Source organism: Meles meles, chromosome 4, assembly GCF_922984935.1.
Source record: "Meles meles chromosome 4, mMelMel3.1 paternal haplotype, whole genome shotgun sequence".
Taxonomy (NCBI): Eukaryota; Metazoa; Chordata; class Mammalia; order Carnivora; family Mustelidae; genus Meles; species Meles meles.
Genome location: NC_060069.1, coordinates 20,652,948 through 20,672,432, shown reverse-complemented (window position 1 = coordinate 20,672,432; position 19,485 = coordinate 20,652,948). Strand labels below are relative to the sequence as shown.

Below are 19,485 nucleotides of genomic sequence, written 5' to 3'. Positions count from 1 at the left end.
GAGAAGTCAGGGCCTTAAGTTATTTTTATTTTTCTCTGCAGCTTCCAAACTACAAAAACTTTAAAGGAACCATCCAAGAGCTTGGTCAAAACCAGTATGCAGTCAGTGGTGAAATATTTGTGGTGGATAGAAACACAGTAGAGATTACAGAGCTTCCAGTTAGAACTTGGACACAGGTTAGTAGAAGTATTTTAGCTGCCTCTCAGGAGGTCAGTGCAATGCTTTCTGGGATGAATATGATTCCATCATTGTTTGTCCTAAGTCTGTACAGTGTTTAAAAATTCCTATATACATTTTGACCATCCAGTTGAATTTGTGCTTTGAATATTCAAATAGTAATTTAGAAGTTTAATTTCTCTAAATGGTGAGTGTCTTTTTTTTTTTCTTTAAGGATTTTATTTACTTGACAGAGAGAGACCACAAGTAGGCAGAGCAGCAGGCAGAGAGAGGGGGAACAGGCCCCCTGCTGAGCAGGGAATCCGGATGCAGGGCTTGATCCCAGGACCCTGAGATCATGACCTGAGCCGAAGGCAGAGGCTCACCTGACTGAGCCACCCAGGCGCCCCTAAATGTTGAATGTCTTAAGCTAGCTTGGAACCCTTATGAATAGGTCAATAAATTCATGTCAGTACTACCTGTTACAGATCTTAAAGTATGCATGTCCGGAGTTGACAGTCATTCTCTTTATACCTTCAGCCTTTTCCTTGCCCTTTGGTGGATGAGCAAATCAGAACAATTACGTTGTGTATCTTTTACCATTGAGCCCCCCCATATATTGTCCTCTATAGTGACTGGGCAGAAGATAGAGGGAGGTTTTTCTTTTTTCTGACCAGAGTTGGGAATATTTAAAAAATTGTATGACTTGTAGTATGAGAACATCAATGTGTGTCAGGAAAATAATTATTTATTTTTAAATCTTGTATAGGTATACAAAGAACAGGTTTTAGAACCAATGCTCAATGGAACAGATAAAACACCAGCATTAATTTCTGATTATAAAGAATATCATACTGATACAACTGTGAAATTTGTGGTGAAAATGACTGAAGAGAAGCTTGCACAAGCAGAAGCTGCTGGATTGCACAAAGTTTTTAAACTTCAAACTACTCTTACTTGTAATTCCATGGTAACTGATTAGATTTATTATTTTAATGTTTCTTCCATGCCATAAGTAGAATTTTTATAATTGGTTTCATGATGGTTGTGGCTGTAGTAAATCTGAATGGTTTCCCCCCTGATATTTGCTGAAGACTCTGTAAAGGTGCATTCCTTTAGATTATTATCCACTACTGTTATCCACTACTCTTAATCCCAACTCTGCATTTATACATCTGGGCTTGAGCACATGGGATACACAAACTGACCAAAAGTTATTGGAGTGATTAATGCAAGATTTTCATGTTTCTTATGCCTATTTCTGGTAGCATTTTAATTGTGGAGTACTTCTCCCCATAATTCTAATCTATTTTATTAAACTTGTATATTTGTGTTTGTATGTAATTGGTGAGAAAGGTAGAAAGTGAACACGTATGATTACCCTCATTCCATTCCAAATTAGCTCTTAGGCGTAAAGAAAAAAATCCAGTAGCACAGTGGCTGAGACAGACTGCCATCATCTGCTAAGAAAGACAGAAAAAAGGAGAAAAAGGATAGAGAAGTAAAATTTTCCTCCAAATTGAGAAAGTTTGAATGAATTATAATTATAAACAGAGACAAATATACATCTATTGAGTATATAGGGGAGAGAGAACTTTAAATTTAACGTTTATGAACTTAGAATGTTTTTAGTTTGAAAAAAAATTTCTTAGGTGGTTTTATAGCCATTTTGAATTACAACCTTTTTTTTTTTTTTTAAAGATTTTATTTATTTATTTGACAGAGAGATCACACATAGGCAGAAAGACAAGCAGAGGGAGAGGGGGAAGCAGGCTCCCTGCTGAGCTGAGAGCCTGTTGCGGGGCTCAGTCTCAGAACCCTGAGACCATGATCTGAGCCGAAGGCAGAGGCTTAACCCACTAAGCCACCCAGGTGCCCCTAGAACCTTTTTTTAAAGGACCTATTTTTATTTTCAAAATTATTTTAAATATTTTCATAGTGTTGAGAATTTATCAGTTTCTTGGAGTTACCAAAAGAATATTTACTGAAATGTACTTAATAGTTTTGTTTCTGTTTAATAGCTTTTAGGGGTGGTATGTGTTCATTTAAGTGTGTTATAGTTATTTTAAATACTGTAGATGTCATACAGGTTAAAAGTACCAATACAGATTTATGTCATCATCAAAAACTTTGTGTTTTCATTAGGTACTCTTTGATCATATGGGATGTCTCAAGAAGTATGAAACAGTGCAAGACATCTTGAAAGAATTCTTTGATTTACGATTAAGTTACTATGGTTTACGTAAGGAATGGCTTGTAGGAATGTTGGGAGCAGAGTCCACAAAGCTTAACAATCAAGCCCGTTTCATTTTAGAGAAGATACAAGGAAAAATTACTATAGGTAAGATGCAATCTTTAAAAAATTAAACGTTAGTTAAAATGGAAAAAAAATCTTTATTAATAGAAGACATTTTTATCAGTAGAATATAAACAAATACAAATTGAATCTCTTTTCTTGATCCTAACTTTATTTTTCCCTCACATAGAGAATAGGTCAAAGAAAGATTTGATTCAAATGTTAGTCCAGAGAGGTTATGAATCTGACCCAGTGAAAGCCTGGAAAGAAGCACAAGAAAAGGTAATCATTTGCAGAACAAGACATTCAGAGAAGCTTTTAAAAGCAAATTCCAAAACAAACAAAATACCCAATCCCTAAATTTTAAATTTAGTACTGCTATAAAGGTGCCGAGTTGTCTGTTTGGAGACTGAAGTCTTCTGTTTATCCACAGAACAGATACAGTACAGGAATTTGCAGTGCACACCCACCACAAAGCACTTTGCCAGTGTGACTCAACCAGGGCCTGGAGAAATGACTCCAGGTGTGAGAAGGTAGCTCAGTCTTGTTGGCCTTTTTTCTGAGCCTGCCATTAAAGGGTGTTGTTTGTGGTGGTGGTTTTTGTGAGGTGCATGTGTACTATCTGGGAATGATACTGGGTAGCACATACATCATTTCACACTGGTCTTTACTATGGTCATAGTATGGTATCTAGTCACCATTCACTTGGTTTGGTTTTGGTTTATGCTGGGAAGACGAGAGACAAAATGTTCAATATTATAGTGTTATTGAGCACCAAGTATGTGCTCTGCCCTGTGCTTAGATCTTTGACTAGAGAGTTAAACCCTGAAACTTCAGATTAAAAGTCCGATGTTTTATGAATTAAATTGTCCATTTCGGATCATAAAGGACTAGTATTAATTCAGTGAATGGAATATTGAAACTTTGAGATTCTTAATTTCTTGCTATTGTGTATAATTAAAGAAAAATTTAAAAAGGCAATACAACATTGTGATTGAGAACACAAATGTACGAAAGGAAGAAAATTATGGAGATGACTAATTTTTTACTTAATTAGAATTTATGTATATATCGTACTGATAATGTTATTATCCTTAAAAAATAGTTATGATTATATGACATAACTTAAACTGACACTTCAAACTTCCTTACATTTATGAATTCTCAAACCACAGTGTTTTCCATATTTTTTATCAACTACATTGACATGCTTTTTTAATATTATTTAAACTTTTTAAAATTTTGGTCAGTAGAATGCCAGATATTAGAGCAAGTAAAATTAGAAGAAATTATATATTTAGCAATTACATAGTAAGATAATAGGCTTCTTTATTGTTTGGGGAAAATGGGGTGGGACAAGATGGGGAGTATTCAAAATTAAGATGAAAGCACTTTGCTTTTCTTTTAATGTATTTTACTGCATTTTTGAATCCCAAATTACAGTTTAGACACTGCTTGCCCTTCTGTATGATTGTTGGCTTAACCTATATCTTAAAAAATATTAACTGGTAAGCTAGTTAATTTAATGCTTAGTTTTAAAAGGTAAAGGTGTGTAGGGTTTGAGAATGCCCTTCCAGTGGAAGTAGACTTCATAGGTAAAACCTAGTGGTTGGTTTCAAAAATTTCATTTTCACCATCAAAAATTTCTCAGCATCTTGGCCATATGTTCACTTTGGGGGTTAAGGTAACAAAAGGAGCTGCTCTTATAAGAGCGTCCTATTGTGTAGATTTGGAGAAGAGAGAATTTATAACGGAGATAATTATGAGATTAGAGTTTTTTTTTTAAACATAATAGAATTCTGTCTGTGGAACTTAAAGTTTTTCTTGATTTCTGAAAATATCCTTAGTTTTCTTCATGTTAACAATGATGATACACATATATTCATCGAGTGTTTGTTAATGATACTTAGGGTGTCCTCAAAATCTACAGCAAATAGATTTCTAAAGTGTGGATCTAAACAGGATTTTATGACACCCTAATAATATTTTAATAGTAGGGTAACAACTTAAATATTCCAAAGAAACACACTGTTTCATGAAGAATTTTTTAAAAATGGTAGAATTTATTAATTTGTCGTAAGTACTGTTTGTCTAGGTACTTATTAATCATTGATCAACTCAGCAACGGCATTTCTTATTTGGCTATTGTTGCTTAATTGAATTCATAGTTTTGTTTATGTAATGAAGCATGTTGCTTTGCAATTTCTATTTTTATCCTTTCTAAAGTACACTAAACTTTACTTCATATATATACACACTATTTTACTGAAAATTTTAAACTAAACTGACAACAATTTTTTTCTTTTTTGGTTACCAAAAGTGAACTTTTTGTTTTGTGGAGTATCATGGTTAACTCAGTCATTTTTAATTATCTGAGTGCCTTAAATAATTTAAATGCAGTTTTATTTAATGGCTCTTGTTATTTTAAAAACCTTAGAGGTGATGTCACCTATAAGAACTTCTATTAAATTCACTGGATTTTGAAATTTAATATTAGCATAAGAGGATTTTTTATTGTGATCTTTTTGATGAAAAAAGGCCTTATAAATATAATTTTAGAATACCCCTCACAATTCCTCCTCTGACTTACCAGCTATTAAATTCCTAATTGAACTTTCTGTATGTACATGAGTATTCTTTCTTTAGAGAAATTTTATTAAGAAATCATACTTAATGAGTGTCCGTACCTTTCCATATTTATATTACAACTGTAAAACATTCTCCATAAATGATACTTATTTTGGGTTCCAAATTGTTTATTCACTCACCAATATAAAAATCTGACAAGATGCAGTGATTAAACATTAGTTCTACTCTTTTAATTTCAAAATATGTGGTATTTTCTCATTTCATGACTTAGTGCCTGGGCAAAGCAGTTAATTTTTCATCAGATTCCTAGATAAATGGGGAGTGAATATACTCATTCCTTTTGAAGACTTACTATTGTGTGTTTTTAAAAAAACTTTTTATAGGAAATCATTTTTTATAGGTCATCCTGCAGATAATATAAAAAATCCCCAATCACCCTTAAGATAGAGTACTAGGAGTATAGCATTTATGGAATTTTTAACTCAATATTCAGTAATGTTCAGCCATTGATTTGGTACTGTACAACACTTTAATATAAAGTTTGTTATTTTTTACAGGCAGCAGAAGAGGAAGAAACACAAAACCAGCATGATGATAGTTCCTCTGATTCAGGAACTCCTTCAGGCCCCGATTTTAATTATATTTTAAATATGTCTCTGTGGTCTCTTACTAAAGAAAAAGTTGAAGAACTGATTAAACAGAGAGATGCAAAAGTATGAACTTTTGTGGGTTAAATAATTTGAAACTATTTCAGTATTATCCATTTCTTTTTCTTTTTCCAAAAAGAAGTATTTTGATTTACCCTTTACGTATTATTAAGTTACTGAATGTTTAAATTATACTGCTTTCTTATTATAGGGGCGAGAGGTCAATGATCTTAAACGAAAATCTCCTTCAGATCTTTGGAAAGAAGACTTAGCAGCATTTGTTGAAGAACTGGATGTAGGTTAAGTCTCCGTTAAAGTATACATGGAAAAGTAATGTTTATGAAATAAGAAGAAAATTCTTCTTTAATTATTTCAGTTTCTTTTAACTCTGTAAAGGTTAATGTGTTTATAAGCCACGTTAGGATTAAACTTCTAGCTATATGAAGTTATAAAGAAATGTTCTGTCTGGAATAGATGAATGTAAAAAGCTATATGGTGTTGGAATTTAGAATAAATTGAATTCTGTTACTTTCTGTCAGTTAAGTTTTCCTGATTTCAAAATAGCTTATTGATTCAGTCTCTTCCCTCAAAGAGGTAAGAACAAAATATATATGATTGAATATTGGTACTTTGATTTTTACAAAGTAGAATGACAGTGTCTTTAGGTTTATAACAGAGAAATTTTAAGGTTTTTTTTTTTTTAATAATTTAGTTTTCTCCAGGTAGAATTCCATTTTTCTAAAAAGGTAGAGAAAGGTAGAAAATATAAACTTTTTCTAAAATTGCCCAATTTATCATAGGATCTTAGAGTTAGAAGGGACCATATAGGTCTTTTTGTTACTACCCCCTTGTTTTACAAATGAGAATCTAGTTAGACAGCCTTGGGTCTACAACCCAGATCTTTTAACTTAGAATTAGAACTTTTTTAACATTTATTTTAGATTAGATCAGTTGAAAGGAAAGGTTTATTCATTAATGAATGATAGTAGTTTTAATTTCTTACGCAGTAGTGGGTCTCTTTTCTAATGAGTTGTTTTTGCATCCACCCTCTTCCCCTTGCCCCCTTTATGATTATATTTCAGAAAGTGGAAGCGCAAGAACGGGAGGATATTCTGGCTGGAATGGCAGGAAAAGCAATAAAAGGTAAAGTTGGCAAACCTAAGGTGAAGAAACTTCAATTGGAAGAGACAATGCCCTCACCTTATGGGAGAAGAATAGTTCCTGAAATTACTGCTATGAAGGCAGATGCCAGCAAAAAGTTGCTGAAGAAGAAAAAGGTATGACATATCTCTTGTTTTAGCTCATTAGTAGATTCCATCTTTATAATGATGTATATATGTATTTTAATTTTATTCTGTGCTTAAGTCATGCTTTGTTTCTAATATATTCCACTGTGATAGGAAATCATTCGTTCTCTGAGAACAGTTGGTCCACAGAAAGAAAATATAAGTCAGGAATCCACATATACATAAAGAGTTAGTTGATTCTGTTTTTAAATGAGAGATAGAAATACTTTATTCAGCAGCATTCTACCTTACAATCATGGAACAGCAACCAAAAAAGTGTATCAGCTTAAAAATAAAACTTTAGTTCTACATTATGACCAATTCAAGAAGTCTAATTAGCAGAAAATGGTTTTCTGTGTGGTTTTCAACGTGATTTTTTTTTTTTTTTTTTTTTTTACTATTTATTTGTCATTACTGTTAGTTAAAAAAATTTACCAGGCACCTCTTATGTCATTGACATTGACTGCTGCTATTCATGATTTAGAAGTATGGGACTTACTAGCCTCTAGCAGATTGGGCAAGAGTTAGGCAGAAGAAGGAAACACTGAGAGGGCTGATCAGAGTGAGGAAAGAGGAGGCATACTGATCTGAAAGACGCAGATTTTTCTAGGCAGTTTGATTTTAGAACCCAGGAGATATGTAGATATGTCCAATAGTCTAATTAGATCTCGGGAAATGAGCCTCAGAGTTGGAGAAGAGGTTGGAGAGTTCTCTGAACTAATACTTGAAAGCATAGGAACATTGTGATACCAGAGAGATCACTCACACCCACTGTTGTGATAAACTGACATCTATACTATTTCCCTCTTACCTAGTTTCCTACCACACAGGTTCCTCCTTAGGAAATGACTTCTCTTCTTGTCAGTTGATGTCTGTTCTTAGCACTCTTCTCTTTACCTTACATAAGGTAGTCTCAAATAACCTCATCTATGCCATTTTTTCACTCACAGTGATGACTCCTAAATCTATGTCCCTAAGCCGTAACATTTTCAGGAGTACCAGGGTAATAAAGCCACCTGAATGCCCAGTGCCCAAACTTCACATATCTGAAGCTGAGCCCATTATTCTGATTTCAAAACCTCTTCCCCCTCTGTGCCTTATCAGCCATCACTTAACAAATCCAGAACCTGGGACTTTGTCATTTAATCAGTAACTGAATCCTATTGATTGCCTATGAAGCAATTCCAAAATCCACCCTCTTAATTTCGTCCCCAGTGATACTGTCTTAGAATTCCATAAGTTTTCTTTTACGGAAGTGTTCCTCTTAATTAGTCTTCCTGTCTCTAGGGATTTTATCATGACTTCTACTTTTTTTCCACTTCATTCATCTCTGTCTAGTCTCTTATTACCCAAGTGATATTTCCAAAAATGAGTCTGATTATTGCACAGATGCTTAAAAGTTTTCAGTGACTCTCCAATGACTACATCCAGTTTCTGGTATTCAGTGATTTAGCAACTGCATGCCTCCTTATGTTTCTCTGTGGCTACTCTTCCCTCTTTTTCTTTCCTTGAGTCCTAGCAGATTATTTGTAATTCCCTAAATACAGTGTGGCTATCATGCCTCTGTGTTTTTTGCCTGGGATGCTCTTTCTTCCTTCCCTTTCCTCACCTAGCAAACATAGGTGATTCTTTCAAAACCTAATTAGAAAGGCCCCTTCTCTGTGGAATCTTCCCTTAACTCTGCTCTGGGTAGAGTTGCTCATGTCTTCCCACGGGTTACTTTTACACCTCCCTCCATATTTGTTATTTGTATTGTAATGACTTGCCCTTGTGTCTTTCTCTGTCTTTTAATAATCTGAGGGTAGGGAGACTTTGACTAATGCCTAGCAGTGCATGATATGTTTCTTATCTTCCTTCAATAATCTGATGTTTTTCTATTATGTAGAGGCCTGAACTATAGGGTTTATTTTGCAGGGACACTTTGGTATATTTTACTATTGATGTGAAAGTCCCTTTGCTAATCAAAAGCTGCCTTCTTATTTTTTACATTTGCTTTTAAGTAGCTGTCATCTCATTGAGTGTATCAGAGTATTAGAGTGGTAAGCAGTTATCATTTGCTGTAGATAAAGTAAAACATGGTCTGATCAAAGTCCTGTTTGGATCTCAGTGAATCACATTTTATTGTTTTTTTTAGTTATATGAAGAAGTGACCTATGGCTGGAATTATATCTCTAAAATGTATGGTGTTAATTTTTATTTTTACTTCTGGTTATTTATTTGCTTGTTTGTTTAATGTGTAGGGTGATCTTGATACCACAGCAGTAAAAGTAGAATTTGATGAAGAATTCAGTGGAACACCGGTAGAGGGTACTGGAGAAGAGGCATTGATCTCATCAGCTCCTGTAAATAAAGGTCCCAAACCCAAAAGGGAAAAAAAGGAACCTGGTGAGGAATTGTTATAAAGTTTTTTGTGAGAGAAAAATACATATGTACAGGGCATTACTAGGGTTTTTTTTTTTTTTTTTTTCTTAAACCATTTTTTTTTCTTCTAATGGTTAATGTAATTTCTCAATTTTCATGGACTTTTGTTATTTTATAATTAACCTTTCATTATTAAGTTTTATTTTTACTAATGATATTTTTACAAGTATTGATACATATTTTATTATTTTGTTTTTAGGTACCAGGGTGAGAAAAACACCTACATCGTCTGGTAAATCCAGTGCAAAGAAAGTGAAGAAACGGAATCCTTGGTCAGATGATGAATCCAAGTCAGAAAGTGACTTGGAAGAAACAGAACCTGTGGTTATTCCAAGAGATTCTTTGCTTAGGAGAGCAGCTGGTATTTTGATACATTTTTTTTTTTTAGTTTTTTTTTTTTTTAAAGATTTTATTTATTTATTTGACAGACAGAGATCACAAGTAGGCAGAGAGGCAGGCAGAGAGAGAGGAGGAAGCAGGCTCTCCACAGAGCAGAGAGCCCGACGCGGGGCTCGATCCCAGGGCCCTGAGATCATGACCTGAGCCCAAGGCAGTGGCTCTAACCCACTGAGCCACCCAGGCGCCCCTGTTTTGATACATTTTATATTTATTCTATTGTATATTATAGTTTGACCAAGTTAATATTACTCATATGAGTTAGTATTAGTAGTATTATCGATGCTATTAAAGTACTAAATTGTTAGTATTTCAGAAGTTACAGTTCATGAAGACAAAATTGCTTTACAGAATGAGGTTTTTAGCAGAGCTAGACATAACTTGATTCACTTTAGAACAATTTTTCTTAATGATTTTTATTAGAATGTTTGGGTTATATTCCCTCCATAGTTTGAAGATGTTTGGTAAAAATGTACCTTAGTTAAACCAACAGTGATATATCAATAGAAGTGCTTTGTAGTTTTGTTTCATTTTTTTTTTCCTGTGAAAAATTTCCTCCTACTTTAGGAGTCTAATTCCATGCACATCACATAAATTTATATAACTGCAGTGCTACAGTTAGGATGAAGATACCATTTTGTTATTCTATATTGTTAAGTACCCAGTTTTATCCTTTCTGAATATTCATTAATTTGAAGTCTGTAAGTACTTAAAAATTGACTGTCCTGTTTTATAGATTTCTTTTCAAATTTTATTAAGTCCTAATTTACTTAAAATGAATGATACCATATTATGGTTATTTTACCTCTGGAAGATACTTTTTAGATTATATGTCAGGCCTTAAATTCTTTGGTTCTCTAATCACCAGTGATTGACTTTCTTTTCCTAATGTGCATAGATAGTACAATGTAGGTGAATTAACATGAGTAATTTAAGTTATGTGAAAATTAATTTATTAAGTGCTTCAAAATTGTAATTAGGCCTTTTCATACATCTAAAACGAGGTATAAAATTACATAGCACCCAAATGTTTTAAAAATTTTATTCCATAATATATGCTAGAAATTATAAAAGTTATTTGCATTATGCCAATGTGTCTTCCCCATAGTTGGAACCATTTTATGCTTTATATTAAATTATTGTTTTAGTAATATGCTCAGGTCTTAACTTTATTCTTATTCATCTGAAGAATTACTGTCTGTCATTTCATAGTGACTCTGTGAATACAAGATAGAAGTTTTTATGCAAGAGGTTAAGAGAAAGTTTAGCACTAAGACTAGTAAAATTGGTCTTTTATCATTGTAGAAATGGGAAATCTTAGTAATCACTTTTACAGTGGCCTATAGTCACCACTATTTCTGAGTTAATATTTAAGTATGACAAACATCACCCTAATAATCTCATTTATGTTCTCCTCCCATGGTCCAGGATGAGCACTTAACATTACCAAAGTAATTGAGGCCACAAAGTTTTTGGCCTTGTTTTTTTTTTTCTTCTCTGAATGCTTGTCTTTTTCTTTTTTCTCTTGTGTTAGAGATAGCTGGAATATTTTTCAAATGATTATTCATAGTATGTCATGTGGATAAAGTTGGTTTTGAGTTTAACCTTCACTTTTATTTTTCTCCTAGCGGAAAGGCCTAAGTACACATTTGATTTCTCAGAAGAAGAGGATGATGATGCTGATGATGATGATGATAATAATGATTTAGAGGAATTGAAAGTTAAAGCATCTCCTATAACAAATGATGGGGAAGATGAATTTATTCCTTCAGATGGCCTAGATAAAGATGAATATACATTTTCACCAGGCAAATCAAAAGCTACTCCAGAGTAAGTAAGGAAGCAACTACTATTCAGTTATATGGTGCAGTTAGTTATTTAGACATCTATTAAAGATCTCTTGGTAAGCTGTGTCTAAGAATTTACCATCATTTGAGGTAAGGTCCTCTTCACAAAGGAAAAAAATCTGGGTAATACTGCAGCTGCTTATTGAACTGTTGCTATATCTCATAGCATGGACTGCCAGTTTTTTTTCCTCATAAAGGGCTCTATAGAAAATATTTCAGGCTTTACAGGCCATATGGTCTCTGTCTATGTAGACTTAACTAAGTACTAAGTCTATGTACACTTAACTGTCTTGTATACACAACACACTACTCAGTGTTGCCATTTTAGCAAGAAAGGAGCCGCAAACAATATGTAAATGAACAAGGGTAGCTGTGTTCCAGTAAAACTTTGTTTATAAAAACAGACAGTAGACCTATGGGACATAGTCCGACAACATGGTTTGGAGAAGTCACTAAAACTTTAGAACTGGGAGGTTTAATTTTTTTCCCTAACTTTGGCCTTGATTGATTTTTCATTTATTATTATTATTATTATTATTATTACTATTATTATTATTACTACTACTGCTATTTTGCCTCTAGAGAGTATCAAACAGTAATGTGTAGAATGTGAAGTTTGTGAGCTATTTCAAATTTTATTTTTAATTTTTTATTATGTTCAGTTAGCCAACATACAATACATCATAAGTTTTTGTTGTAGTGTTGTTTCTTCATTAGTTCATATAACACCCAGTGCTCATCCCAACAGCTATTTCAGATTTTTAAAGGAAGTGCTTTATTATCTGTTTAAAGAAGTGTTTTATCATACGCAGTCTAGGATCAGAAATAGGATTACTGATGACTTTGACAGAGATTCAGACTGTCTCCTTAGCTTTTTGGCAATAATTTACTGATGCTGAATTCTGGAACAGTTCTGTTAATCATAAAATGTAATGTAGCGATATTTTGAATAACTAACTTTTGCTCAACTTCCATTCTCTTACATTAAATCATTGGCTTTTCTGGTGTCTCTCTGTGTGTATGTTTGCACACCTGTGCATATGAGACAGAAAAAAAGAGTTTGATTGCCCTGTCTTTAACAAAGAGAATTATAATTGTGGTTGCTTAAATTTTTCTTTCTGATAGAAAATCTTCACATGACAAAAAAAGTCAAGATTTTGGGAATCTCTTCTCATTTCCTTCATACTCTCAGAAGTCAGAAGATGGTATGCTCATTTGGTCTTTTCATTGGTTACTTACTATGTTATTGCTCTGGATTTTTTATGAGTAGAATTTTTTTTTGTATTTTCCTCATCATAATAAGATTTATTTACTTTTCCTGAGGTGAGTACCAATTACTTGGTCAGATAGGCAATATGGAACCATTTAGGTGAGCAGGTAGGTGTATGCATGAAGTGTATGGATCTGGGTATAATGTTTTAATAGAGAAAAAGAGAAAGAAATACTGGGACATGAAGTTTGATTTTCATGGCAATATGAGTATATATGTGACAGTTTTTGAAAAACTACAAAGGGACTAATACTCAGATTTATAGTATTAAACTGTAGTAACTAAAAGACTGAACCCTTCACTGAAGCAAATTTAATTGGGGTATATGCTTTCTATTCTCTATATTTTTGTAATCTTAGTAATCACTTTTACAGTGGCCTATAGTCACCACTATTTCTGAGTTAATATTTAAGTATGACAAACATTTAATATTTAAATAAAATATTTAAACAATAAATTGAAAAATTTATTAAGTTGAAAAAATTCAAACAATAAATAAGTAAGACAAAAAAAAATTTTTTTTTAAAGATTTTATTTATTTATTTGACAGAGATCACAAGTAGGCAGAGAGGCAGGCAGAGAGAGATGGAGAAGCAGGCTCCCTGCTGAGCAGAGAGCCCGAAGCGGGACTCAATCCCAGGACTCTGGGATCATGACCTGAGCCAAAGGCAGAGGCTTTAACCCACTGAGCCACCCAGGTGCCCTGTGTGTGAAATTTTTAAGGTCAAAACAATCTATGTAGACTTAACCGTCTTGTACACACACACACACAAACACACACACACGCAGACAGACCTAGATCTCGTATATGTTCTGTGAATATAGATAAGCATTTTTGACAGCATGTCAAAACATTTATATAAAACTATCAAATCCAGGGCGCCTGGGTGGCTTAGTTGGTTAAGTGACTGTCGTCAGCTCAGGTCTTGATCCTGAAGTCCCAGAATTGAGTCCTGCATTGGGCGTCCTGCTCAGCAGGGGTCTGCTTCTCCCTCTGACCTTCCCCCTCTCATGCTCCCTCGCTCTCATTCTCTCTCTCTCAAATAAATAAGTAAAATCTTAAAAAAAAAAAACAACTATCACATCCAAGTAGATATTTTGAGAGTCCCTGTTTTCATTTGCCAGAGGGAGGGACGGAGGGAGAAATGGAGGGAGGAACTGCTTAGTTAATTGAGTGTAAAAGTAAACTGAAGGTAAGCCTACCTGCCTTTTAAATTGACCTTCAATAATTTAAAATTGTTTTTAAAAGATGAAGTTAGTATTCTCAGATCTGAACATTATTACTGATCTTCCTGAAATGGTTAATAGTGTTAGATGTGCAGATATTAAAATAATCAGTGAGAACTTTTTAGTATTCCATTTTAAAATAAATCCTTATTTTTGAGTTGGCCATTTGTATTTTAAATGATGAGCATTTGGGGCTATTAAGAATTTTTATTACTCTATACATTTCTATATTGTTTTAAAATAGAGTTAATGTGAAATATGACATTGCTATTTTTTTGTTTTCAGCTGTTTATTATGGACTGTATGATCACAAAGTAGAAATTCATAAGATCAATTCTCTAGCTAAAGAGAAGTCATCAGTAAAAAGAATCAAAGTTTAACTATTAAGTGGTCCTTATAGAATCTCTTTACCTAAAAACTTTGTAATTTTTAGATTCAGCTAAATTCGACAGTAATGAAGAAGATTCTGCCTCTGTATTTTCACCATCATTTGGTCTGAAACAAACAGATAAGGTTCCAAGTAAAACAGTAGCTGCTAAAAAGGGTATGTACTTATTTAATGTTGTTAAACATTGCATAAATGATATAAAGTTGATATTAAAGGAAATTTAATATAATTTGAAACTGCACTTGGACTTCAGTAGAAAATAGTATAAACGCATGTAAGGAGAATTCCTCTCGTTTTCTAACCATATGAGGTAATTATTAAAATGTGTATAAGATCTCATTCTGAAGCTGTTGTAATAATAAAATAATCCCATACATTGATACTGAAGATAACTTTCTAGTAAGGTCTCCTGTAGTTGTTAGGTTGTAAAATAGATTAAAATTTTGTCTTGGCTAGTAGCCGGTGTTATCTATGTAGGTCATATCTTAATGCCTCATTTGGGATGATCGGTCAGTTCAGTTGAGGTTCTTTCTGTGTCATATAACTTCATTCTTACCCACAACCTTAGGTTGCCCATAAAATACAAATTGATTTGACTTAATTAATGAATCTGTTATTAGTACCAAGGTATATACTCCTGGTATTTTTGAAAGAGGTTAGTATTAGTGCTTTGTGTTTAAAAAGGTAAGTGTTCCTTACACAGCTAGTAAATAAACATACAGTATGGACTATCTTTTCAGTACTTTACAAATGTAAAACACACAGTACCATTGTAGACACAGACATGTATTAGGTATATCAGAACAACAACAAAAATCCCGACTTAATTTTGATTGCATTAGGACCATGGTAAGAAATTAACTAATGAACTACAGGAGTGTCTGTGGCCAATACTTCAGGTACTCTGCCCATAGCACTTCAGTACACCAGGGTCTCTATTTCTTTGCATTAGGACTTTTTGTTACTATGTTGGAATGTTCATACTTCCCACCCCAGCCACCCTTTACCAGTGATTGAGAAAAGCTGGTTTGCAAATACATTAGTGCTTTTGCCTCTCGGGTAGGCTAACTCTGGGATATGTGTTTTACAGTGACTCAGGGATTGCTTATGGTAACAGAGAAGCTCAGAGATAAGCCCTCAGAGGGATGACAGGTTTCTGTCTTCACATCTCATTTTTTAACTTTTTTTTCACTTCCCAAATAAGTACTTGTATTTGAGTCTCTGCTTTGCTTCTGGGGAACTCAAACTGAGACAAGCCCTAGTTTCCCTTCATGCATCTTTTTTTAAAATTGTCTTCATGTGAGCATTTTGTAACCACCCTGAAAACCTGGGAGCTGTATTACTTCTTTGAACATATCAACCTGTTTCCTTCATCAAGCTCCTCTACTTCTCTTTAACCTAATGAGTTAGAGAGGAGTATGAACTAAAAGGCTAGCATACTCCACCTATCCTATCTGCTTATTTCACCAGTAGTTGAACTAGCCTTGTGTCAGTTGCATGGTTGATCCCTGTGTGAAACAGTTGAAGCCCTCAGTTTTCTTCTAGCCTCTTCTAAAACTACAGTTCCTACAAAATACCACTTCAAGAAGAGGATGCATCCCATCCCTCTGGCAGGTCATCTATGTTAACTCCAAATTACATATATTACTGTACAAGTTAAATTCTGTAGCTCCAGTGGATTATAGCAAAAAGCTCATAGTACTCAGATATCTGACTTGAATTGGGGTGGTACAGTTTTAAGTGCGGCCTAACACTGCAAGCTTGCAAACTCTAATGAAGAAAAAAGGTGGTTTCTGGAACACACGGCTATATCAAGCCTATACTCCTGCTAGGAACTGCCTGCCATGTGGCTCTGGTGGTACATTTAGACATAAGGACTTAGAGGGAAGCCACAAAATCTGTGGCTACCACTACCACTTGCCGTTTGAATGAAGGGCCTTCACCCTAGCATCTCAAATTGGGCCTGGGAATACATTTCCATAAAATTAGCCTGTTTATTTGTTTGTTTTAAATAGAAAAGTCTGGTTAATGTAATGCTTTTTTCTTCTCCCAAAGTAGGTTTTACTAATCGTACAAGTAAATACTGATTTATCACCGTTTTCTCATAGACTGTAAATCTGAAAAAAAGGTCTATTTTAAAAACAAAATTCATAAAAACAAAGGCCTTTGGGTTTATTGTGTACTTACCTGGAATCTTCATATTTTTTTCCATATAAAAGTGCCATGTCTGGATTTCAGCTTTTGGGTGGAAGTGAAGCTTCTGTTCATGGTATTTGAGGGCCATATAAAAAATGTGTGTGTGTGTGTTTTCCTCTAAAACATTTTAGAAGTTAGGATTTAATGTGATTATACTTGAGTTGTAATTAATGTCAAATATGTTACTTTTTTATCATCACTATCCTATAGTTTTACAACTGCTTTTAAAAAGTTACTGCTTGGTTCACTATAATGGCCTTTGCTTAAAATAATCTCACTTGAAATAGCAAAAGACAAATTACTCATAATTAAATAAAACATTTTGTCATCTATGAGAAATTATTTGCCTTTATACTGGCACCAAGTGAAACAAACCATTTTAAGGCTACTCAATTTCATATCAGCAGTAAGAAATTCCATTGTTACAGGATTCACTGAGTGTGGTTTGTTGGTAAATATTACACTGATTTATGAAATGGAAATTTGCTTACTAGGAAAACCATCTTCAGATACAACTGCTAAGCCCAAGAGAGCCCCTAAACAGAAGAAGGTAGAGCCTGTCAACTCTGATTCAGATTCAGAATTTGGCATTCCAAAGAAGACTACACCCCTAAAAGGTAAGGATTACGTTACCCTGATTTATGCCATGTGGAAAAGAGTCTCTTCTACTCATTGAATTTAGAGGAACTGTGTACCTATTTTTTTTTTTTTCAAAGATTTTATTTATTTAGTTGACAGACAGAAATCACAAGTAGGCAGAGAGGCAGGCCCAGAGAAAAAGAGAGGCAGGCTCCCTGCTGAGCAGAGAGCCCGATGTGGGGCTCGATCCCAGGACCCTGGGATCATGACCTGAGCCGAAGGCAGAAGCTTTAACCCACTGAGCCACCCAGGCACCCCCCTACTTTGTTTTAAATCACTTTCCTCCTCAATAAGCAACGTGTCTAAGAATCAGTGCTGAATTAAAGTCCAGAGGAAGTCTAGTACTTTATTTTATAAATCAGGGAATTGAGACTCAAAGAGGTGAAGTAAACAACTTCCACACCTAAGAATGGTTCAAAGAACCCCCACCCCAGGCTGACTAATGAGGGCTCCCAACTAACTAGAGAGTGACTCTCATTAGAGCTAGGACTTGGAGATGAACTTTTTGCTCATCTAGGAAATGGAATTCCTATACTCAGGGACCTGTAAGGTCACCAGCATCAGTTTTCCCTGGTACCCCCTCTTTTTCTCCAGAATCTAGAAAGTCTTCAAAGGTGCTTTTTAAAATATAAGACATAATTTTTTTTTTTTTTTTTTTAAGGGTTGCTGCTCAACCTTCTATCCAACCAACAGATATTAAAGTGGTGGTTGGGATAAGGAGGTATACAGACCTACATGGAAAGAAGGGAGAATAGGGGAAAAAAGAAACAGTGACTGAGGCGGTCATTATGTAGGATATGCATGGTTGGAAAGTTTGACACATTCACAAGTGCCATTTCATTGATTCATTTGATAAACATCCCAAGGTCATTTAGGCTGTCTTTACTAGTACAATCTGGTTAGTCATAGCTCTAAAGGAATTTTTAAAATTTAGAATTGCACTTCAGTTCCATTTTCCTTTTCAGTGGTATCTGGCATCATTGTAGGACGGAGACTATTTTGTTACCATTTGCATGTTACCTTTCCCCCTTCTTCCAATGAGAATAAGAGGTTAGGTAGATGGCAAAAAAAAAAAATAAATAAATAAAAATAAATAAATAAATAAAAGTAATAAGCTGTGTGTGGTACTTCGGAGTCTGAGAAGGAACATGGATTTGACCAATTATTACATGATTAATACTGGGGGTTTATTCTAAGACTGTGCATCTTAGCATAGTTGTTACTAATGTGTGATAAGTAAAATTTTGAGTACACATTCAAACATAAAATTTGTACTAATGTATTACTTTTTAGTAATTCAGTTTATAATTTTAAAGGTACTAGTCTGTGACAAATTTGAAACTAAATTTTTTTAATTATTATTTTTAAATCACAAGTTAAAAAGCACTCTTTGAAGACATTTTCTTTTTAGCACAAGGACTACGTGTTTAAAATGCCAGTGCTTTCTCCTGTGTATCAGGGACTTGGTCATTTAAATTTGTCACCAGGACCTTCCAACTAGTTTTAAATGTACTTGTGAAATACTCTTTAGTCATATCATCCCAGAACTGAAATGATACTGCCAAAACATTTTTACCTCACTTATATTTAGAGAACAGGATTGCAGTACTGATTGGGGCATGCCAACGAAGTGAAGTGTAATGTTGTGGCATGTATTTGTTATATTGCACTTAACCTTGGGAGGAAAAAAAAAAAAACAGAACATCTTTGTTATTTTAAGGTAAAGGCCGAGGGGCAAAGAAAAGGAAAGCATCTGGCTCTGAAAATGAAGGTGATTATAACCCTGGCAGGAAAACATCCAAAACAACAAGCAAGGTAATTAGGAACACCTTTTTAATGCGTTGTTTTATGATGATCTATAACTGGCTTAGTTGGCTTATTACTATAAATGTCTTTTAATAGCTTTAAACCTAGCCTGTCTGATACATAGGAGGTTTTGTATATGGTTAAAGAATTACCCAAGTATAAAATCCATATAATCTGGACTATTCCTTGGATAAAAGTATGGCATAAATTAGCCTACTTACTTAAGAATCTGTTTCATCTAGTGAGCTGTAGAAGTTATATGCTACCTGTCTGAAATACTATTTTTCAGTCCAAATAAAGGCAATTTTTTTAACTAGGATT

The 19,485-nt window shown here is 34.0% G+C and overlaps 1 protein-coding gene across 2 annotated transcripts in view; it reads left to right on the top strand.

Moving 5' to 3' along the window:
- Window positions 1–19,485, top strand: part of TOP2B (DNA topoisomerase II beta) — a 59,924-nt gene that overhangs the window by 39,371 nt on the left and 1,068 nt on the right. For both annotated transcript variants that reach the window (XM_046001559.1, XM_046001558.1), the window contains exons 22-35: window positions 42–176; window positions 926–1,126; window positions 2,302–2,497; window positions 2,643–2,734; window positions 5,599–5,754; window positions 5,900–5,983; window positions 6,771–6,965; window positions 9,215–9,359; window positions 9,595–9,756; window positions 11,420–11,621; window positions 12,764–12,843; window positions 14,569–14,679; window positions 17,214–17,336; window positions 19,079–19,173. In XM_046001559.1, coding sequence (XP_045857515.1) covers window positions 42–176; window positions 926–1,126; window positions 2,302–2,497; window positions 2,643–2,734; window positions 5,599–5,754; window positions 5,900–5,983; window positions 6,771–6,965; window positions 9,215–9,359; window positions 9,595–9,756; window positions 11,420–11,621; window positions 12,764–12,843; window positions 14,569–14,679; window positions 17,214–17,336; window positions 19,079–19,173 — 1,977 coding nt within the window. The remainder of the gene's footprint in view (window positions 1–41; window positions 177–925; window positions 1,127–2,301; window positions 2,498–2,642; window positions 2,735–5,598; window positions 5,755–5,899; window positions 5,984–6,770; window positions 6,966–9,214; window positions 9,360–9,594; window positions 9,757–11,419; window positions 11,622–12,763; window positions 12,844–14,568; window positions 14,680–17,213; window positions 17,337–19,078; window positions 19,174–19,485) is intronic.